Here is a 24,173-nt window from a genome sequence, read left to right as displayed (position 1 = left end):
CCCTATATTCTTAGGAAAAGATGATGAGAACCCTTATTTTCATATTAGGGACTTTGAGGAAATCTGTGGGACAATTAGAATAAAGACCTTACATGAAGTCTTGAAACTTAAGATGTTTCCCTTTTCTTGAGAGATAAAGCCAAGACCTGGCTTAACAACCTACCGTCTGAATCCATAGAAACATGGCAGGAACTTATCGCTGCCTTCTATATGAAATTCTACCCTAAGCATAAAACTGCAGCTGTTAGGCAGAAAATTAGTGCTAGTGTGCAACAAGAGGGAGAGTCTCTTTATAGGTTTTTAGAGCGATTCAATGATCTCCTATCTCAGTGTCCTCACCATGGATTTGATAATATGAAACTTGTACAGATTATTTATGATGGTTTAGACTATTCGACCAAAGCCATGGTTGAGTCTATGTGCGCTGGTGAGTTCACTAGTAAAAATGCTGATGATGCTTTTACCTTCTTAGGAGCTATCGCTGAAAAATCCCAACAGTGGGAATCTTGTGTTGAACCCCCTAAAAGACTCTTGGTCAATAGAAGTAGCACCAATATGGTAGATACGAGTTTTGCGTCAGATGCTAAGTTTGCTGCTTTGTCCAGAAGGTTAGAAGCTTTAGAAATGGGTCAGTCTAAAAATAGGCCCCTTGTTGAACCTAATAGAGCCTCTCAAGTCTCTAGTTGTGGAATAGAGCCCGATAATTCATTTTGGGAAGGTCAGTTAGTGAAGAACAAGCCCATGCTGTCTATAACAACTCTAGGTTTGAGAACCGTCAGAAGTTTGACCCATACTCAGAAACCTACAACCCTGGTTGGAGAAACCATCCTAATTTCTCTTGGTCTAAGGGCCAGAGTCAAGGCCAGTCTAGCAATTCTCAGCCTCCCCCAGGTTTTGGTTTTAAGAACTCTTCAGGTCAAACCCAGTTTCAGAACACTTCCGAGAAAAAGATCTCTACCTTAGAGGAAGCTATCACTATGTTAGCTAAGTAACCATGACATGCTATCAAAGAACCACATGAGCTTTCAACAAGAAACTAGGCAGAATTGAAGAATAATTCCCAGAGTCTTGCCAAGTTAGAACTTCAAGTAGGACAAATAGCTAAGTTTATAAGTGAGAGAGAGATGGAAGGTTCCCTAGTCATACTGATCCTAACCCTAAGGAGAGAAATCGTACAATCATGTGAATGCTGTCACAACCCTAAGAAGTGGAAAGAAAGTTGACAACAAGGTCGCCATGCCTGATAGTGAACATGCTGTAGTTCACCCTGCTGAGCCAGAAAATGAGGAGACTGATAGAGTCTCCAAAGAGACCAATGAGGGTCCTGTTGAGCCTCACTTTGTTCCCAGAGCCCCGTTTCCCCAGCTGCTAGTTCCGACTAAGAGGGAGTCCAACTTTAATGATATATTGGAGGTTTTTAAGCAGGTTAATATCAACCTTCCATTATTAGATGCAATTAGGCAGATTCCCTCTTATGCCAAGTTCCTTAAGGACTTGTGTACGCGAAAGCGTAAGCTCAGTGTCCAGAAGAAAGCCTTCATAGCTAGTCATGTGAGTTCTATTATTCAGAATACCACTACTCCTAAGTATAAAGACCCAGGGTCCCCTACCATTTCTTGTACAATAGGTAAGTACCGTGTTGAGAAAGCGTTGCTTGACTTAGGAGCCAGTGTGAACTTACTGCCATACCATGTGTACCTTAAGCTAGGACTTGGTGAGATGAAACCTACCCAGATAACACTCCAGTTAGCTGATAGGTCCGTTAAAATCCCTCGTGGTGTGATCGAGGATGTTCTTATTGAGGTCGACAAGTTTATTTATCCAGTGGATTTCGTGGTCCTAGATACCCAACCTGTCCCCGACCCAGAGAACCAAATACCTGTGATTTTAGGTCGCCCATTCTTAGCTACGTCTAATGCGATCATAAACTGTCGAAATGGTATTATGAATCTATCTTTTGGTAATATGACTATTGAGCTGAATATTTTTAATGTAAACAAGCTACATTCTGAGCTAGATAGCACATGTATTGAAGAGGTGAACATGATAGGAACCTTAGTTCAGGAGTCATTACCAAACATCGTACCGGAAAATACATTGGAGAGTTGTTTATCCCATTTTAGCCTGGATTTCGACGATGATAGTAACATTGAACAAGTAAATGCTCTGTTGGATTCTGTTCCTATGTTAGATATTGATATATGGAAAGATAGGTTCGAACCATTACTAGCTTCTGAGTCTATCTTAATACCTTATTTAAAAGAGCCTCCTGAGTTGGAGTCTAATTATACATTTTTAGGCCCACCCGAGTCTTTCCCTGTGATTATAGCCTCCGATTTGGATAGTGATCAGGAAAGTAGTCCAGAGACCGTGCTTCAAGAAAATAAGGAAGCCTTAGAGTGGACCATAGATATGAAGCAAGCTGAGGATGAACCACCTGATTATGACTTAGAGAAAGCAATTGACCTTTTTCAAGAACCCGATGGTCTAGAAATTAGGAACATTGTGACTAGTCATTGTAGAGGCACCCAAAATTCTAAGTTTGGGGGTAGAGATTGTCAATTATCCCCAATAGAAGTCCCTAACTTGGGACTCAAGCCTAGTGCATCTGAGGTATCGCTTGAGTGTATTCAGACTCCACAACCTGATCCGCCTGATAATGTCCAGGAGAAAATCCAAATGTTAGAGACCCGTTTTTCGGATGAATCTGTTTGCCGAGACACTCATATGAAGCCCAAGTGGGCACCTCAGATAAATCCAGTTGTCTTGCGAGAAACTTTAGATCAGGTTGTGCTCTATCTGCTCATTTTTCTGATCTTGAGCATTTGTCTCCTATTTGTGGCAGTTCTATTTGGTCTTATGGACCCACAATTATTTCGACTATTGGTATACGACTTTGGAAGGTGAAAATTCTTTTTGAGGTATTTGATGTCTAGCTAATGACTATAAATTTAGCATTTACTGGGAGGCTCCCGCGTTCATGTGATACGGTAATATCCTTCCTTATTTCTTTTCCCTCCAGTGGTAATAGTTTCTCCTTGTTCATGCTTTTATTTCATCCTTAGAACATTGAGGACAATGTAAGATTTAAGTTTGGGGGTGGGGAAGAAACACTTTTTGTTAGCTTTTAGCAATAAATAAACTCCAGAGCCTAGAAATTTATGCCTATTGAGGATTGCACTAACTAATCTAAGTGGATGGAAGCATTTTGATTGTAGGAGTTTGAGGAACCAATCTGATTAGATGGAAACATCTAAAGAGTCTATTCATAAAAGCACAGAGCTCAGATGTTAGAAATAACATGATAGTTTCACCATATCTCGTTGAGTCCTTTTCACTTCTATTTTTATTTTATTTTGTTTTTAAACTATGTTTCTCTAAGTGATAGGTGGGGCCCACGATTCAAGTTGTTACCAATGCTAGGGTGAATTAGAGTGATTGAGATACCATGAAAAAAAAAAAAATTGAAAAAAAAAAAGAAGAAAGAAATTGAGACCAGACCATTTGACCAAAAGGAATAAATTCAATAAAGTCGACCACTGGTACCCTTGTATATGCCAGTTGTGTTGACCTAGAGTTAGGTTATCGACCACTGGTACCCTTGTATATGCCAGTGTGTTGATATTAGTCAGACTAGTATCTCAATCCATTAGGATAGGTTCATTTTGGAGGAGGCCTTCAGACAGATATGGGAAACGTCGTTCACTTAGTAAACATCAAAACCATCTATGTTTTCTATATCCATCTTCTTGATCTATCCATGTGATTAGTTTTGACTCCGAATATGATGTCCATAGTGCAACTATCTGAGTAGAGCTCTGTCACTTTATATGAATTTTAGTATGCTTGAGTGCAAACTCGTGTACAGCAATTGGAATTTCGCATCAGGGTACTTCTTCCTGTAGTCAATAAGTATGCCAACCAAGGAGATTCTTTAGTGCCTTCCAAGGTTCTGCGTAGATAGCTAAGGTCTGGAGTACAGGTTTTGTGGGTATATCTCTGGTAAGCCCTCCCGAGACTATAACTCGGCCACTAGGGCCACCTAGGGGTTTAAAGGCTTATTGCATATGCTAAATGCAATCGACGATGCCTGCGACAGTGAGTTAGGATTTATTTTGTAGTTTTGATTTGCTCGGGACTAGCAAATAATAAGTTTGGGGGTATTTGATAGACGCATTTATGTGTCTAATATAGCTCATTTGTATATATTGTTAGTACTCGATATTGTACTTATTTGGTTATTTTATGTATTTGTAGGTGTTTTTGGAAAATAATCTCTTGCGGCGAATTTGGCTAAAAATGTGGCATTTGGACCTCCGTTGATAACGTACCGGAAGCGCCTCAGAAGTGTACCGGAAGTATCCCAGAAATACCCCGGAGGAACCCCGAAAAAAGTGCGGAAAATGCCCCAGAGGACACTTGCTATACGGACCCTTGATTTTGGATAAGGGGTAGCCTAATTACTAAGGGGTGACCCATTTCCAAGCATCTGCTAAAGGGAGACCAGCCACAGATAAGGGGAGGTCAACTTCTCAAATTCAAAAGAAAATTTTGGCGGGAAAAAAGGCAGCAGCGTCAACAGTTTTGGACCAAGGATTTGAGCGACCTATCAGGCGATTCAATGGGAAAATTTGGTACCCACGGACTCTACAAGACATAAGGGACCTTTTAGAAGCGATTAGACCCATCTAATTGGGCTGGATAAGTCAGAAAATCCACACAAAGTCAAGACAGTGCACACGGTCCCTGTTTAGGGTTTTGAATTGGTTTGAAAGATTTGTGAGAGATTCTTGCGTGGGATATACTTCAAAACAGTTGAGTTCAAGTGCGAGAAGATTTTGGGAGCAATAGAATAGCTCACAGACGCATACAAAGATCGACAGATGGAATTATTGTTCAAACTGCACGTGAAGAATAAGAGATTTATTCTCGAATTTGATCGAGTTTCTAGGGAATCTGAAGGCTATATAAGTGTTGGTTTACATTAAAGAAAGGTCAGAAACCTTTAGGAGAGAGTTTAGAGTCGATGAGAGCCTAGGAGAAGCAATTATAGAGGAGACAACGCTGCTGCTGCTGCCATTAAAGCTTCTGAAGAACACGAAGAACAGACTCGCAGAGTCAGTCGTTCTTCAGCAGACTTATTTTCAGACCACTGTTGTTGTTTCACAGCAGTAGGTAGTTATCGTTTACAGCAGTCTTAAACTACCATACCCCTTTGTAACAGTGGCGCTGTAACACCATTACAGCGTTGCAAATTTCTGTTTCATCTTATATTCATCAATAAAAACACCTATTTTAGACATGAATTCATCTTGTGAGTGTGTCTTTGGGATGAGGAGCTAAACCCATTAGCCGAGACGACGGAGGAAGCCATTGGTCCATATTGATTGGTATAATTCTAATTTTATTATTTATTTGCAATATTATTATTTGATTATTTGCATGGAATTGAATTTAAAATATTAGTTTTTATTGAATAGTTGTGAATTATTTTGATGAAGCATGCTGGGTTTTAAAAACTTTTGATGTTTTATACTTTGTGATTACAATTATTACTTCAAAAATATATTTGAGGCAAATATTAAAATTATTTTTAAAGATAGAATTGCATGAATATTATTTAGAATTTATTATTTAATTGGTTAATGGTGGAATCCTAGTCTTGGTATTTTCTCTAAAGGTTTGAACTATTTTATTTATTTGCCTGTTTAATTTAAATCTAGAAAAATTGTTTTCTTCACAAGTCTGAAAAGACCCTGTTTTTACCACTACTACAATTACTATTTGAAAAACCATCATTTATGTATATTTTGGAGTAGTAATTTATTAACTTACGACCTCTATTTTGAAGAGGTACATTATAAGATTACCATTTCTGAAATCAGGGAGACGAGAAAAAATTATGGTGAAATTGTAAGATTATTATGAAGTCGGATGGATTGTGCAAAGTTCAAGTATCTGAAAATGTAATTATAATAAACCGAAAGTAATTTGAAATTTTTGATGATATTTCAACCGAATTTAATCTAATAGCGATGATATCGAAAGTAGAATTAAAATGAAAAAGATAAAAGGCATTCATTCGGGTCGATGATCTTGTTTGTTTTTTCTTTTCTTTTTCTTTTTCTTTTCCTTTTTTTTCTTTTTTTTTTTTCTGTATCAAACGTATTTGAGTTCAAAAAATACCAAATCAAAATCACTTATATATCAAGTACATCCAGAGCCAAATTAATGTCACTAAAACAACAACATACTTGGTATTGTACATGATCGAATTCTGACAAGAAAAGTGGAGTAATCTTCCGAAAATCTTAACCAGAGAGCTGAGAATTTCGGTATCATAATTCGACATCATATTGAAAAAGTCACATGATCACAAACCAATAAGCACGAAGTAAAGAAGAAACACTATAAATAAGAAGGAATAAAACACCATTAACAGACAATCAAAAAATAAAATCGTAAAATCTAAAGACTTGGAGAAAAATAACTAAACATGAAAATCATAAAAATTATTGATTTGTGAATCGAATTATAACATTGCGACCTAAAATGAGCTACAATACCTAAGGTTTTATCCTTTTGAAGCAACACTTCAAACCCGCCTATGTAATTCCAAATATTTTTAAAGATCAATATGGAACATAGAAAATTAAAAAATAAAAATTATTACTCCCTCCGTTCCATTTTATTTGATGTTTTAGGGTTTTTTTTTTATGTTCCAAAATAGATGAGTGTTTAGATATTTTTCCCAAATTCTAACTAATTTTCCCAAATTCTCACTAATTTTCCCTTGTTTTGGAATCATATCATACCATTAATTTTCATTGGAATCAGTAAATGGATAATTAATCTAATTTTTAAATCCACTCCATGGAGGATAATACTCAATCCCAAGTAAGTTACAACGGGATCCGTAATTTACACTAAATATAGAAACTAAAAACTAGGTATTTTAAATTTTTAGGAAGCTATTAATATGGGTAGATTTAGAAAAAATTTACTCTCTATGTTATTTCTTAATCTGCGTGAAAAACTCTACAACGTCAAGTAAAATGGAACGGAGGGAGTATTAAAAAGGATTTGAGATAAAAATTCAGATATCTCTTGAATTTGTTTAATTCTTTTCAAGTTGAGTTTTCTCGAATCGGAAATGGTCGGATGCTGAAAAAGAATAACTGCTATTGGAGTTTACTTGAAAAACGAGGTTTATTGGACCCGCAAAACATAACAAATGAAATGAACTGTTTAAATTGTGCAATGTAATTTTCTTTTTTGAACATCTATGCTTCCGGATGAGCCATAAAACATAACAAATAAAATCCAATCTTTTTCTCGAGTTAAAGCCAGCTAAACTTTCATGTCTTTGGACAAACTTAAAGGTCTCAATTGATGTCCAAAAACTCCGAAACTCATTTAATATTTCTGAAATAGTGTACCTTTGCAGACAACAATGTTTTGCGCTAACAATGTTTTAGCGGAAAAATATCATATTTGCTTTGTATTCATTTAGGTGACGAATCATTTTTTGTCAGCATACATTGATATTGGGACAAAGTTTTATGTTGTCAGCAATGATAATTTCAGGGACCAATTTTTTTTCGGTCACTAGAAAACAATCCTTTTGTGACTACAATTTGTTCGGACACTGATAGTTCTAACGGAAAAAATCCTCATTTGACATGCAATCATTTCAGCAACAAATTAGTTTTGTCAGCATAAGATACATTCAGGGACCAAAGTTTCGAATTGTTGGCAATAAAAGGTTTGGTGATTTCTAAAAACCAATTCTGTGACCGAAATAATTCGTCACAAAGAATTTTTTAGAGACGGAGACAGGATTGGTCACTATATTTGGTCACAAAAAACATATTTAGAGACAGAGATAGGATCGGTCGCTATATTTGGTCACAAAAATTTTCAGTGACAACTTTAAAGACTAAGTTTGCCGTTTGTCGTAAAAAGAAAAATATGGTGACCAAAAAAATATTCCTCCATAAACACTAGATTTGTAGACAAAATTTTATTGGTCACATAAAATTTTGTCATTAAACGTGTGTTTTGTTGTAGTTGCATGGAGTACCAAACACTAGCAGGAGAAGAGAAGATGAAGGTTCAGAAGAGATAAAAATTTAAGAGGATTTTGTGAAGAAGGAAGATTAAAGAAAAGAAAATCCCTTTCTCTCTGTCAAAAGGATTAAATAGGACAGAATATGACCGGTTAAACCAGGTGGGAAAGAAGACATGCCGGTAAAAAATTAAAAGATGGGAACGTGTGAACGGTTACACCGAAAATCCGGAAGCTTGTCGGCCAAAAAGAATATGAAAGGTTAACAGGTGCGACAAATATTAAGCAGAGTGCGAAGAAGTGGTTAAGAACAAGTTCTCTCATCGCTCGTTTCATCATAAAGATCGCTAAGAGAAGAGGAAAAATGTAGGGGTTAAATATCGCATATGTAGATATTATGCGAAGCTATTATTATAAGGGGGCGAACCTACTCGCACACAGCATAATTCGGATGACGAAGCCGATGACGTCATGAATAAAATATGGAATCTGTACGAAGCTAAGGAATATGTGCGAGAAGACTCAATATATGGGAGCGAAGACAACGCATGCCATATCCGAAAATAGATGCTTTATTAGCTGTCCTCCACTATGTAAAATTGTTATTGTGCAGGAGAGAGTTCTTTTGGAAAGTTGAAGTAGATCTTTAGAAGAGAGAGAGTTATTTGCTCCCCAAGTTAGGATTTTATCTTCTTCTTTCTTGTATTGATTTCTAAACTTAATGAAATTCTTGTAAGTGTTCTTCATGATGATTTCCTAGTTTGTTATTTAGATTACAAAAGGGGTGATGATCTTCTAGTTTGTTATTTAGATTACAAAAGGGGTGTAGTAGGGAGATTTTTCACTACTACAACGTCGTTCGCTTTTCCTTACCAAATCTGTTCTATGATTTTTGTGCTCGATCGAAAGTTTTTTTTTGTTTTGTTTTGGAAACAAAGAAAGCGAGGCATCAGAAACAAACACAGAGAAGTAGACATGCAAATGTATGTATCACCCACGAAATGAACAAACACAGGAAAAAAGAAGAAGAGGAGCCAATTAGCATCACTGTGATTGACTGTCATCCCAACTAGGTTGGCACCACAACCAGTCACCCTATCATTTGCAAGGCATCACTCAAACATGAAATATTATTATAAGTTGATCAAGTGAGCATCAACACCAAATAAAAGTTGTTCTCAAACCAACAATATCAAATCCAAATACACCAGAACGCCATAACCCTAAGGTAACCCACGGAATACACCAATAGCGTAATCTTTAAAGTTCAACTGTTTCCCAAGTCCCCATAAAAAACCCACCTTTTCCCACTACAACGAGCACTTAATTTCCCGATCATGCATCTCGAAGTACTTCCAACCCTCCCCATCACGACCGTCGTGGCCATCAATGCCGCTTCAATTCCTCTCTGCATGACACAAATATATGTCAAGTTGTTTTTATCAAACATTCCCTTTTTTGCATAGAGATATAGTAAGAAATTGAATAGAAAATGTTCATACAGACCTGAATGGAGAAGCGAAATTTCATTCGATGATGATGCCGAGTATGTTAATGGTCGATCTCCTCTTTATTGACGGTAAATTTGGGGATGTGGGATAGGATACTCCAATCTCCTCCTTCATAAGTTTTGCTAGCATTAACGATTTCCAACTCTTGAAGTTTGGTGAGGTTTTGTACATACTCCGGGATGAACTTGTCAAAATTAGCAGATAAACTCAAATATCGAAGTTCTTTAAATCGTGCTAAATCTGCTCGACGGACAAGTGATAGATCCATAGTCAAGCGTGTAAGGTTGGGGCATATTGGTAAGTAAGGACTACGAGATGTTAGTGATCGACAATAATTTATATCGAGACTGCTCAAACTTGGGAGGTGGCGAGGGAATGAAATTAATTTAGGACACGAGGAAAGATGTAAATCAAGAAGACAAGGCAGAAGTGATGAATCCTCCTCTTCGTTTTATTCTTCTTCAGAATCAAGAAAATCTAAATTAAGAAGACGAGGTAGAAGAGATAAATCCGCTTCTTCTTCTTCTTCTTGTTCGTCTCCTCTAAATTTAAACTCTTTCAAGGTCCACCAAGGAATTTCTTCAAGGGACGGTACAGACTTGGTCAGAAATCTCAATGACTTCAACACTGGGCAACCATGAATAGTTAGGCTTTTGAGACCTGGCAATATGCCAATATCACTGCTGGTATCCACTTTTTCTCCATCTGTTATCGCACCCAAAACAAGTACCTCCAGATTTTTCATATTACCGATGTCGAGATCAACCAACTTTGGGAACAATAATGTATTGCATCCATTACAGTAGAATTCACGACTGATACTAGTCAACTTATCCGCATACTCTATCTTAAGCTTTTTAAGAGATGGAAGCTTATTCAGAGCTGGAAATGCAATTAAATTTGGACAGTTGTGGATGTTAATGCTTGTAACACGAGGCATCATCACACCCACCTGTATCTCTCCATTAGCGAATTCCCAAACTTCCCAACCTTGAGCTGCTGTAATTGTCTAATATATCAACTTTGGGAACGCTACCTCCGTTACACATTGACCACCACCATAGATCTCAACCCCAATACGCTTTAGATTGCGTAGACCCGTTATTGAGAGTGATTCAAGAGATGGAAGGAGTCCCAAAGCTGGGAACTCCGTACAGCCGGAGATAATTTTAGGAAGCGTAGATTTGTTAACGCTCGTACATCCCCCATCCAACTTGGGAACTTGAAACCTGAGTACTCGCTTATGGTGAACTTCTTCAAGTTCGAATGGGGTTGTAAAACCCCTAACACGCTCTCCATTAGTCTCTTCTCCTCTAATGCCTCTGGCGTGGAAGCCAGTACTATTTCTTCACCAAAGTAAAAATCTAATTCAAGCTCGGTGAGTTGACTCTTCGCTTGAAGTCTGGCTTCAGCCGCTTGCTCTACAGATTTTAGGTCCCCTACCCATTCTATTTTTACACAATCTTGTAAGAGATTATGGTGCTTTAATTCTTCAATTTTACAACCTTCGGTTGCAGAACTGACAATAAAATTGCTTAAGGTTTGGAGAGACTTCCAGTTTCTAACTCCTTCCGGTAAATATTCCAAACCAGCTTCTCTAATATCAAGATTTCTCAACTTGATCATTCTTTCCATCTATTTAGGAAGTCTTTCAAGGCTCTGACACCATTTCAGTTTCAAAGTTTGTAGGTTAATTAGACCACAAATAGAATCAGACAATTCTTCTAAGTTCTCGTTAAAAGACAAATCGAGATATCTTAAATGTATGAGTTTATCGATTTCATTAGGGACATGTGTTATGTCCATGTCTTTCAATTTCAGTACCCGGAGATATCTTAGGTGATGAACTAAATCAGAAGAGAGAATACCAACACTGAATGAGTAATCCTCGTCCGGAGCCCTATACCTCATACATTGGACAGTTCGGACATTGTAAACTTTTCTTATTGAATCATGAAAGGAATTAGGGTCCGTACAACGATCATCATATATTAAACTCAAATGAATGGGATTCCTATTTTGGTTCAAACAGAATGTGTCTTCATTGTTAATTGACTCATAACAATGATCCTTTGTGAGAAATTGAGCAAAATCATGAACAAGATCATGCATCTTACAGTAAACTTCGCCACGAACCCTATCCTTAGAGAAATCTTGGAAAAATGAACGATCTGCTAATTCATCAAAGTACTCCTCGCCAATTAACTCAGGATCTTTTTCTTCGTTACTTGAATTAAGAAAACCTTGTGCCATCCAGAGCCTAACTAATCTACTCTTTCGTATATAACAAGCTTTTGGAAACATTGCACAATATAGAAAACAGTTTTTCAGTTCTGACTCTAGACCATCGTAACTTAATAAGAAAATTGGATATAGAAGTTTCTTTTGATGATCAAATCCTTTTAGTTCCCAAATCTTGCTTTCTAGTACATGTCTCCAATGCTTTTCATTAACTTTTTTGTTCAAGAGACTTCCTATTAGACTTAGAGCAAGTGGTAAGCCGCCACACTTGTCTGATATCTGGGAGCCAATATCATTTAAAAGTTCACTCTTTTCTTTCTCCTTCCCATGAAAAGCTTTACGGGATAATAATAAACCGCTATCGTCGGAATTTAAATCTTGCAATATATGTCTGTACGAGTTTAACGCGGATGTGACACTTACACTACGGGTAGTAACTAAAAGACGACTTCCTTGTTCTCCAAGATCAAGTAAATGTGTCAGATCCTTCAAATTGTTAGGATCATTAGTCCACACATCATCGAGCACAAGTAAGAATTTCTTCCCCTTAACCGACTCGCATAATTCTCCAAACAAAGGATTCCATGTTGAGGTATGTGTGTCCTTTCCCGTTGCTTCTCGTACAATTGCCTTGGCAACCTTTGTACGATCGAAAGGATGAGACACCCATACCCACATGGACAACTTAAAAATGAGATTTCACTTTGTCTTGGTCGAATACAAGTTGGGCAAGAGTAGTCTTGCCAAGACCCCACATGCCAAGGATAGAGATGATACGAGGGTTTCTAGTTTCATCTTCCTGGTGATTAATACTAGTATTAACACCTAAAAGATCGTTCAAAATAATTTCTTGGTCAAAATCGCGACCAAATATATTTAGACGATCTGTGATGATGGAGCTAGTTTCTTTTCGCTCTTGAGTATTAGGATCCCCACGGGCTCTCTGATCACTCATGTTGAAATTGAATTGATCTCTCTCATTTTTAATAGTTTCTAATGTATCTCGGATTTGCTTAATCCCAGAGCCAATATCACGCCGTAAAGCAACTTGTTTGAGACATGAGAAAGGAGAACAGAAATAAGAAGATAATCTTGTTACCTGATTCCTTTTGGTTTTAGTTCTCCCATCCTCGTCTTGATCAAGTTCCATCTTCTCCATCTGTGATCTCTTTATTTCTGTTCCCCACTGGTCCAGAATGTCTTCCATTTCATAGGCTGCATTATTGAGCTTGGCTAACCAAATCTTCACTGATTCCTCATCCATTTGCCTCCGTTCAGCATCATTAAGCACAGCTTGGAGGGTCATGAATGTTTGCTCGAGCTTCGTGACCTCCTTTCGAACACCCACCACTAACCTCACTTCTTGTTCAATCTCTTGTTTGATAACAGAACCTAATTCTTTAATCAAAAAGGAAACAAAAGCACTAGCCATTCCTTAACTCACAGATCGATGAAGAGTTTGTGCAATGGTTAATTTGTTAATTGCTACTCTCTCTTTTGATTTCGGAGTATGTTGTGTGTGAACTAGGTAAAATAAAGATTGTTTATAACAAGGAAAATGTTGCAAATTATTAACCTTGATTGAATCGTGATCAACCCTCAACAACTTCGTATTTAGGCATCTTGACTAGAAAATAATAATAATTGATGAAGTCTTTCGGGTGAACATTCCCCGTAACTAGCGTGGAAGTTGCTAGTTTTCCATTATTTTTATGGCTTTTGTTAACTTGTATGCCCGTATATATGTTAAAGTTTAATAAAGAGTTATTTTATTTCATTGGAAATTGTGTTTTTTTTGTCTTATTCTAATTCTACTAGAAATTGGTTTTTCTTGCATGAAAAACAACAATCCTTTTTCCCAATGCAAAGAATCATTGTTTTCAATGCAATAAAACAAACAAATCTTGTTTCCAATGCAAAAAATAGTTGTTTTAATGAACCTTAACATGTATACGGGTATACAAGTTAACAAGACCCTATTTTATTGAACTATGCATGTGACAAACATCGAAATCAGTAGACAATTATAAAGCACAGTTATCGATAGTTAATTAACCTAGCTTAATTGGGGGCCAAACATTTTAATTGGGGGCCTTGTACTAGAGGACAAAAAAGGTCACCCAATCCTAATTTGGGTCACCCCTTAAAAAATATTTTCTAAATGGATAAAATGCCCCTGTGTGATTAGTATTCAGAATTAATTAAGTTGATTAGTGTGGTAAGTGTGTTTAGATTATAATCTGATTTTGGGATAAAAATTTTGTGAAATTTTTATTTTGAGTTTTTATGTGTTGAGAAGAAGAGGGGGAGTTTTGAGAGGAAAAACTAGGGTTTTAGAAATGAGTGATTCAAGTGGAGGGAATGAGGTTGGTGAAGCTTCAAACAACAACAACGATTGTGTTGATGGTAAGATTGAGTCAACTAATCCCATGGATTAGATGTTTGATGAAGAGATGTTAATAGAGGAAGCCATGAATAATGGTGAAAATGAAGAACCTATTACTCAAAATGAAGGAACCGATCCTCGAAATGAAGCACCCGCAGCTCAAAACAATCAGGTAAACCTCATATACTCTTGAAATTGTCTGAATGGTGCTCCAAGTGGTCGATTCATGGTCACCATCGAAATCCTCAGTGGTAGAGTCGTTATAGTCGGGTTTCGAATACAATAACGACTCTTGAGGGTCGTCAATCTGTTTACACAATAGCGACTCTAACCTGCAACTTTAAGAAGAGCATGAAAAATCGTTAGCTTGTTGTGCTAAACAGTGACGACGCTTTTTGATACTTCATCAGAGTCGTTTTTCTGTTTTGTTTATACCTCGACGACCCTCAAACACAAACGCTCTGTCAAAAAACCAGATTTTTGGTTTATGGGTCGTCATACTTATATTCAAATAAACTGACGACCCTAACCCAACATTAAGATTTCTAACTAGAGTCGTCAATTTCGATATTACTACCTGTTAACGACTCTAGGTGTTGAGTTTTAAGATTTTTGATTTCATAAGATCATTTCATTGAATCGTAAAAGGCATATATCTTTCATAGGGTTACATCGAAGGAAATAAAACACAATAGATAACATCGGTGCACTTCTACACTTAATCAAAAAGCATGTAATTATACATGGTGCCGTTCAAGATTAAGTAGCAATCGTGTAACTCAAACTTTTTCCCACGAAACACCTCGTAGTATGCATACGCCTTCTTCATCTGAAAACGCAAACACAAACATACTTAGTTAGTATCGATCAAAGCTTTGGATAAGTTTTACCTCTTGTTTAAATACTTACTCTTGAATTACTCAGCATATCCGGAAAGGCTTCCCTTACGGCCGTAAATTCTCTTTTTATAACATCACACTCGAATTTTATCTCCTTGAAGCGTTCCTTGACTTGTTTCAAAGACCTTGAGTTGCGATTTCCGTCCAATGCCACAAAAACGATGAATACGCGGTTCCACCAAGTATCCGATGTTTCATCAATGTCTTTGTCTAGACTTTCAAAGTGGATTGTGACTGTCACCAGGCTCTCGTAATGGCACAATTCTCTTCGGAAGTGTAGGGAGTCATGGTGTTTCTCTTCTTTTCCTCTTGGGTGATGAATAAATGAGATAATATGTGAAGGTTGAGAATTATTGGTTGTGTGAGTATGAGGTGAGTAATGGGTATCTATTTATAGAATTGAACGACCCAACTTTTTGAATTTTTTTTCCGTTGGTGGACTCAACCACATCTGGTGAATTCAAAATACGCATTAACTGCTACAGGGGTCGTCACATGGTATATTTACACCGTGACGACTCTTGCAGCTGACAAGAGTCGTTTTCAATGCATGTTAATTAGCTTTCGACTCTAGTTGAAAAAGTCTCTGTGTTTAGTGAGATATAGAGTCGTTAATATTAGTTTGTCCAAATATGACGACTCTATTTGAAAAAAGTCTCTGTGTTTAGTGAGATCTAGAGTCGTTAATATTAGTTTGTCCAAATATGACGACTCTAGTTGAAAAAAGTCTCTGTGTTTAGTGAGATCTAGAGTCGTTAATATTAGTTTGTCCAAAAATGACGACTCTAGGCAAATAATTTCAAATAACTTTACAGTCGTCATCTGTTTATGTATAAACAATGACGACCCTTGTTTGGAATATTTACTGAAAAGATAGTTGAACTAGTTTTATTGAATTGAAAAAAAGCATACATCTAATAGAAGGGAAACACATAAAATTGTTCAATACATTGCGCTAGAAAATCTAATCTATACGATATTAATTATATTGGGAGAATTTCCATTCAACTTCCTCCAAGAGAGTGTAGCAGTCCTCGTGCAAAAACTCATGACCGTACTTTAATTCGTATTGGGTCCGACCCAAAGTATACTGGAAAAACAATTTTTTTAATTAGTTAGCGTTGTTAAATAATCATAACCAAATGATTTTTTTTATGAACGACCTATTGGTTCACAAACTTACTCTACTCATGCGATCTTCGTTGGGCATAACGTCAACTCGATCTTTCAATTCGTCTCTCAGCAATACGCATCCATTGTATAAATTAGCGTACCCTTCCTTTATCCTCGGGAGCGTCCACCTATAACGATTTCCGTTTAGTGTTTTAAAAACCTTAAACACACGTTTCCACCAAGCATTGGTGGTTTGGTCATGCCCAAGGTAAGGCCCTCTTGTTGGGTCTTCGTTACTGGTCACCCACTGCGCTTCCTCAACGGAGTGCTTTGTGAGAGTGGTGTGTGCTCTAACAATAACAACATCTTCTAGATGACTGAACTGAGTTGGAGCCATTTTTAGTGTTTGAAAGTGATGGGTGACTGATTTAGGATTATTGAAAGTGATGGGTGAATAAGTTTCGAAGAGATAGGTGTCTATTTATAGCAAAAATGGACCCAACGACTATTGTTTTTTAATAAAAAACCGTTACTTCTGCAATAACTGCTCCTACAAGTCAAAATTACCGTTGATTTTCAAAGTCTGCAATTAATTCGTATATAGTCGTCAAGCTAGATATATATAGGGTGAAGACACTAGGTGAAAACTGGGCAGAATGGTTTATATTTGTCAATATACAGTCGTCAGTGTATTAAAAGGGTCGTCATTCATCGAGAAAAGGGTCGTTTTTATGCAAAAATTAAGGTTGACGACTTTTAGTGTCGTTGACCTGTAAATAAGGTTGACGACTTTGAGAGTCGTCATGTTAACATCTTATAAATTGACGATTGTTTAATGATTTTTTGCGTTTTTTCTATAGCTGGTTGTACGGAAGAGCTCTCAATCTGAACCCGTCTCCACTATCGTTTCGGATACCTCCCAAGACTATATGACCGATTTGGTACGTTTTTATTGTTTGAGTCGATGTATATCTTTATGAAAATTGTTTAATTAATGTTTTATAATGAACGTGTTATTTGTTTAATGTAGACGTGGAAAACAAAGGCTGAGGTCAAAGAATGGATTATTTCCAAGGAAAAAGAGAAGATGTGCGTAGTTGTTCAAAGCAAACGCGTTGATTCTAAGAAAATGAAGATGGTATGAGAGAGAGAGGGGGATAATGAAGAAAGTCATAAAGGGAAGAACTACAAGTATGAGAAGAAGATGACGAGGGTGTACAAATCTTCGTTGAAGAAGATGCATTTCCCCTTCAAGATTGTTTTCAAAAGGCATCCTGAAACTCTACTATGGAGGTTGTATAGTATTCCAGATGGTTGTCACAACCATCCTCCACCTAGTACTCTTTTAGGGAACACAACATATGTCAGATTGAAACCACATCAAATGGAAGAATGCTTAATGAATACAATGCGTTTTATCTCGCGGCATAAATGTTTTTCACTCTTGTTTATGTACTGTGAGGGTCGTCATATATATTAACATATACCCTAACGACTTTTATGGTACAAAACTAGGTGGTCTCCTGGATGTTTTTCAACTGTGAGGGTCGTCATCTATATTAACATACACCTTAACGACTCTTATGGTACAAAACTAGGTGGTCTCATGGATGTTTTTCGACTATGAGGGTCGTCATCTATATTAACATACACCTTAACGACTCTTATGGTACAAAACTAGGTGGTCTCCTGGATGTTTTTCAACTGTGAGGGTCGTCATCTATATTAACATACACCTTAACGATTCTTATGGTACAAAACTAGGTGGTCTCCTGGATGTTTTTCGAATGTGAGGGTCGTCATCTATATTAACATACACCTTAACGACTCTTATGGAACAAAAGAAGGTGGTCTCCTAGATGTTTTTCGACTGTGAGGGTCGTCATCTATATTAACATACACCTTAACGACTCATGTAAAATTCCCCCAACGACTCTTTTTTTATACACTTTTTCCCAAAAAAATAGCCGTTGGAAATTATTCTATAAATAGAGGAACACATCAAGGTGCAAATTCAATTAAAAACAACCCCATGAAATTCTTTTTTAACCTTTAAATGACAACTCCTTCATCAACTACCAATTCAATTGAAGACATACTTAGAAGATGCAAGCGAACAACCAAATCAATATTGGAAATGGAAGAAGATATACGCAAAAGAAGGATGCAACCTACTAAAAAACCATACACTTTTATGCCATATCCTACGAAGGAAGAAGAACGGATGCGCGAGGCTATAAAACGAGGCAAAGAACAAGCGCACCTCTGGAAGTATTCAAGCAAGTCGGGGAAGAGACCGAATGGGTTAAAAATTATTACATCGTCAAAGATCTTCCCGAAGAACAACAACATGAAAGTACATTCTGGATTGAAGTTGGTTGCGGTCCTTTCGTTCATTCCCACACGAAACTACGCTATAATTATTAACCGTCCCACATTCGTGATATGACGATTCATGTTATGAGATTGTACACCGAGTATAACAAGTTTCTATCGAGGAACGAAGGGGATAGGCGTGCGGACCAAGATGCATATACCAAATGAAGAGGAGAGCAGTTTTATCACGTCGAAGCCGCAATGGTAGTTAAATCTCGCACCGGAAACAAGAATAAAATGTAATGTGTTCATAGGAATTTAGTTAGACCAACTGTGTTAGGAATACTAATGTTATTTTCACATGGATTCAATTTATTTTCATTAAGAGTCGTTATTGTTGTTAGTATCTCGTTGACGACTCAACCGAAATCATACTAAGTAATTTTGCATCAACCTGCTCTAGAGTCGTCAACGTTTTTAATCTCATACCTAACGACCCATGTTTTGAATTTAAAAAAAAAATGACCGTTGGGTTTTCTTCTATTTAATACCACCTAATCCTCTTGATAAAATAACCCAAAACCATTCTTTTTTCCACCAAACTATCCTAATATTTCAATTGCAATGGAGGATTGGGAACCGTATGAAGATTTGTGTCTCGTTAAATTGTTTGCTAATATGTTTCGTGAACGTCCAAATGAAATCTATTCAATGTTTTGGAAGAGAGTTAAGGAGTTCTTCTACGAGCGTACCGCGAATCCTAATAACCGGAAATGGAGAGACTCGGAATTTCGATTCAACTACATTAAAAGTGCAATGAGAGAGTAAGTAAAAGTTAGAAATATGGTGTACAACCATCATCCACGAGCTCCTCTTAAGGAAAAAGTGAGTATTCCGTTAATATTTATACTATTCTCATGGTTCAAAGTTACTGACGTATAACATTCCTTGTTTCATTTCAGCTGGAACGTTTCAATGGGTTATGGACAATAAGTAATGGGAAAACTAAGTTCATTCACCAGAAAGAATACACAACGTTGTATCGTCGAGCGAGAAGGTTCATTGACAAACATTTGATGTGTCAAATTCAAGAATACCCATATTAACTCTTATGTAATACGAGATTGATGTAATGTTATTTTCCTAATGAAATCAAAGTCCATTCTCGTTCCAATATAAAGTTTCCACAAAGTCGTCCACCTGTATACTATACACCATAACGACTCTATTATAAACCCATGTTGTTTGGTGGCCTGGATGTAATTTCAACTAAGAATCGTCATTAGTGACCACAACATACTGACGACTCTATACACATATACAGTCGTCATCCATATGATAAAATTAACGACTCTAGGGTCGTCATTGGTTTCATTATAACCCTAAACGACTCTAGCCGTTCAAATTCAGTTCATCTCCTGGATGTTTTGGTTACCTAGGGTCGTCATTGGTTTCATTATAAACCCTAACGACTCTATCCATACAAATTCAGTTCATCTCATGGATGTTTTGTTAAAAAAGGGTCGTTAGAATTCTGTTTGAATCACTTAACGAATATGTGTATCGAAGGGGTTAATTCAATTATCACAATTAGGATCGTTAGGCTGCTAGAAAACAAAGCTGACGACCCTTACTCTGTCACAGTGGATAACCTTGTCTGCATTAGAGTCTACATTATTCTAACAAACATACTTGAGAACAAAGTAGTTTCAACAAACACATAAGTTACAAAACACATAAGTAGTTTCAACAAACACTCCAAACCAAACACATAAGTTGTTTCAACAAACATATAAGTTCAAGTCATAAAGTAAAATTAACATAAGTTCAAGTCCACCATCTCGACCTCCTCTTTACCTCTTGAACGGGAAACTTTCTGGCTTTTCTTAGAAGGAGGACCTTGAGTATCACTTCCCCCTTGGGAACCACCACCTTCTCTAATGCCTTGTTCATCATGATGTTGGCTACTTTTCCCCTGTTCAGCACGTTGTTGTGCTAGTTGTCTACGTGTTTTCCGGGTCCTCTTACCTTCCTTAGCCAGCTCAGCAAACATCTTCTTTGCATTGGGATTTTCAATGTGCGTGCAGTAATCAGCGTAGCGACGTTGCTTCGCAGGATCAAACACTTTCCCTTTGCCAGCCGAGCAACAAAAAGCCTTGACAAAAAGCTGCATCCGTTCCCTCTGTGTGTATTCAAAAAACAATTCACATTAACTAACTTATATTTGTATATAGATGAATAACCCAATCACAAAAATAAATACTCACCACTAGTTTAAGAATAGTAGTATCATCTCTAGTGTCAGCTTGAGAAGCATAAGTGGATGCTCTGTTGGTCCTCCTACCCGTACCCTCATCTATCCGTATCACCCTACCGTGGCAGAAAACTTCGTACCATTCATAGTAATCTGGTGTTGCCTCGTGACCTTCATCCGCATTCACCCAATATGTGATGTCTACAAGCCTTGAGTGGCTATCATTCCAATGCTTCACATCAACTTCAGGTTCATAAACCACCTTTATATCCGAATCGTCAGCCTCACATTTGTCCAACTTGTGCTTGAACGGAGGTACATAGTCGTCAACGGGTGAATCTTGAATAAACCCAAGCTGACGCATGATTCTCATCGGATTGTACATCGAATAACCGTTCGGATGAAAGAAAGGGCCATGGTAATACACGACATCTTCCATTGCGCCAACTCTACCATCCCTGTACGGATTAAAGATTACCACTTTCGTCGTGATGTTGTCAAGTTTTTGGCGCATTTCTATCAACGCATAATTTTGTTCCTTATCTTGAGAGCCAGTGAAGATGTACCGGGTTCCTGTTGGACTACCTTTGCTCCATTTTGGGTTGAGTTCCACGTCTTCATTATCTTTGATCAGTGATGGGAAATGATCATAAAACCACACCTATAACAACCAAATGATGAAAATTTTAAAACAATGAAATAAAATAAAAAAAAATCAATTTTTAAAATTTTAAAACGTACAAAAATAAGACAACTTTCATCAATCCAAATACCTGGATTAGAGCCAAATTCCCATTAATTTGAGAAGTTCGTTCGCGAGATCCCTGAGAAAGCTGACCATTCAGTGTGCAATTATGACAGTCCCCCAAGAGTACTTGTTCACATCTTCCAAGGGATCCAAAAGCTGAAGAAGGTTGGCGCTGACCCTGTTACCTTTGCTTTCAGGAAATATAACCGACGCAAGGACGTACAACAAATACGCCTCCGCTGCATAACGACATTCCATATCAGAGATACCATCTTTATCTTCCTTTTCCTGTGTCCCAAAAAACATCTCCCTAATCTTAACAAGTTTGAACTCTTTCTTCAAGTATTTGGATCCCGGCACAAAAATCCCATCAGTGGTGGATTGATCCCAGCCAAACAAGTTCTTGGTCCACCCATAAATATCATCCCAACTAGGCATTTTATTGAACTTCTCATTGGTTGATTTACCTTCGACCTGCAACCCTAATATCTGTTCTGCATCATCAGGAGTCAATGCCATCTCACCAAAAGGAAGTTGGAATGTGTTGACTTCAGCGTAATACTTTTCACACATACTAAATACCGCGACCTTATCATACGCAATCACAGAGTTCACAACCGCATTGTACAAACCGGAGTTTTCAACATAGTCTCTAACTCTTGCACATTCACCTTCTAGGGGACACAACTCCATTTGGGTGTAAGAAGATTGGTGCCTGAAAAGATGTGCGGAATTCTTATGATCCTACAAAATATAAACAAATAAATATTAAAAAAAATTAGAAAGTTAACATCAACTAATCAAATAGAATTTTTTTTTTGGGATTCTTGCGATTGTCTCATAGATGGTATGAGCCCACGATCCAGGATATCCAAATAGAACTTTGGCGCCATCTCTAAGTTCTCCTCTAAGTTTACCACCTCGAAGAGGAGACAACATCAAATGAGTAGTGGGAACGTGTCTCGCGCTGGGTGCAATATCTGTTCCATCCTTCTTAACCCTCTTTACCGGCTTCGGCTTTGCATTCTCTTCCTCATCTTCAACAGTAGTTTTACCATCCTACTCCTTATCACCAGCATCATCACCTTCATCCTTTTCATCCTCCTTATCAAAAGCATCATCCCCTTCATCCTCTTCCTCCTCCTCATCACCACCATTACTACCTTTATCACCTTCCTCTTCCTTATCACCACCATTACCATCATCAGAATCATCACCACCACCATTTTTTTCATCATCCTTATCACCCTCTTATTCCTCTTGTTATTCTTCTTCCTCCTGTTCTTCTTCTTCCTCCTGTTCTTCTTCTTCCTCTTCTTCTTCTTGTATCTCTTTTTCTTGTATCTCATCTTCTTCACCGCTACTGTTAGCGGAAATAACTGGAGAGTCTGATTCTGATGAATCGGACAACTCATTACCTTTGTCTCTTGGTTCGGTTCTAGAAAATGATACCTCACTCGGCTTTTTTCCGCGTAATGGACCGTTAAGTAAGTATCTATCGTGGCGGGGAGGTTTGGAAGGAGGAGTTGTCGTTATTTTAACCTTGTTTTTGGTTTTCTTGGTACTGTATTCCAAACACGCCAAAAAAAAGCGAATAACACATCAACTTTATGGTCTACAAAACAAACGACCCTTCTTTACAATCAGTTAAAGAGTCGTCATTGGCATGGTCTACAAAACAAACGACCCTTCTTTACAATGTGATGACTCAAATATACACGGTAACGACCCTTTCTAAATTTTGGACAAAGAGGGTGATTTTGGTCCTTAAAGGGTCGTTATAGTGTAAAAATGGGTCGTCAAAATAGAAATGACGATCCTATAATATGGATGATGACTCTAGGGAATATATTTAAATGACGACTATATGGGACCTAAAATGACGACATTATCATTTTTTGGAACAAAAGGCTGTTCATTTTTAATCTAGATTCGTTAAGCAATTTGTAAGGGTCGTCGAACAAAAGTCGTCATCTTCAACCTAATACGGTAACGACTCTATCCTAGGGCAAAAAATGTTGAAGTAGCAGAAAAAGGGTCGTCATATTCAACCTAACAAGCTAACGAATTTTCATAAAACCAGCATGCAATCTAAGAGTCGTTAGGCTATTTTTTATCGATACTAACGATCCACACACTGTAACTTCTAATTTTCAGTTACCAAACTCGATTACACAATCAAAACACAACCAAAAAATCGAATATAAGGTGGGTTTAAGTTCACATACCTTCTAATTGGAGACACTCCTTTCTTGGGTTTCGATTTTTTGGCTTCAGGAGTTCTTCTCACGTAAACCTTTGCTTTTACCGCATCTACGAGATTTGGGATTTGAAAAGCTTCTCTAGCGGTCTGCTTTGTACGAGCCATGTTTGTAGAAGAAGTTAATCGTCGATTAAAGTTTTATCATCGACGATTACACGATGAATCGGTTGAAGAACTTTTTTTTCTTTGGGGAGAGTCGTTGATGGTGGTGGTGGAGAAAATGAAGAGGAGGGGAGGAAGATGAAGAGAAAAATGATTTCTCTTTTAGTTTAGGGTGTAAATTGGGGGCATTAATTAGGGTGGTTAATTAGTGATAACTGATTTTTAAGATTTAGGTTTAGTAAAGGGTAAAATACTACTTTCATGTTCGGATT

At 37.4% G+C, this 24,173-nt stretch overlaps 2 protein-coding genes across 2 annotated transcripts; both read right to left on the bottom strand.

Moving 5' to 3' along the window:
- Nucleotides 1-10,030: 10,030 nt before the first annotated feature.
- On the bottom strand, nt 10,031-11,214 carry LOC113316305 (putative disease resistance RPP13-like protein 1). The gene is made up of 2 exons (XM_026564518.1): nt 10,780-11,214; nt 10,031-10,588 (listed from the first exon to the last, which is right to left on the bottom strand). Exons 1-2 carry the CDS (start codon nt 11,212-11,214, stop codon nt 10,031-10,033), a joined length of 993 nt encoding a protein of 330 aa, XP_026420303.1.
- LOC113316304 (putative disease resistance protein RGA3) lies at nt 11,215-12,498 on the bottom strand. Its single transcript, XM_026564516.1, has one exon. It carries the CDS (start codon nt 12,496-12,498, stop codon nt 11,215-11,217), a length of 1,284 nt encoding a protein of 427 aa, XP_026420301.1.
- Between the last annotated feature and the right edge of the window lie 11,675 nt (nt 12,499-24,173).

The sequence above is a fragment of the Papaver somniferum genome, chromosome 10 (assembly GCF_003573695.1).
Source record: "Papaver somniferum cultivar HN1 chromosome 10, ASM357369v1, whole genome shotgun sequence".
Taxonomy (NCBI): domain Eukaryota; kingdom Viridiplantae; phylum Streptophyta; class Magnoliopsida; order Ranunculales; family Papaveraceae; genus Papaver; species Papaver somniferum.
This window is presented reverse-complemented; position numbering and strand designations above follow the sequence as displayed.

Bases quoted from the DNA above. Each gene is read 5' to 3' on its own strand.
- LOC113316305 (XM_026564518.1), bottom strand. From the start codon at position 11,214: ATGGAAAGAATGATCAAGTTGAGAAATCTTGATATTAGAGAAGCTGGT. The intron at 10,589-10,779 runs GTACGAGCGTTA...TTGATATATTAG, and splicing joins TCCCAAGTTGGATGGGGGAT to ACAATTACAGCAGCTCAAGG.
- LOC113316304 (XM_026564516.1), bottom strand. From the start codon at position 12,498: ATGTGGGTATGGGTGTCTCATCCTTTCGATCGTACAAAGGTTGCCAAG.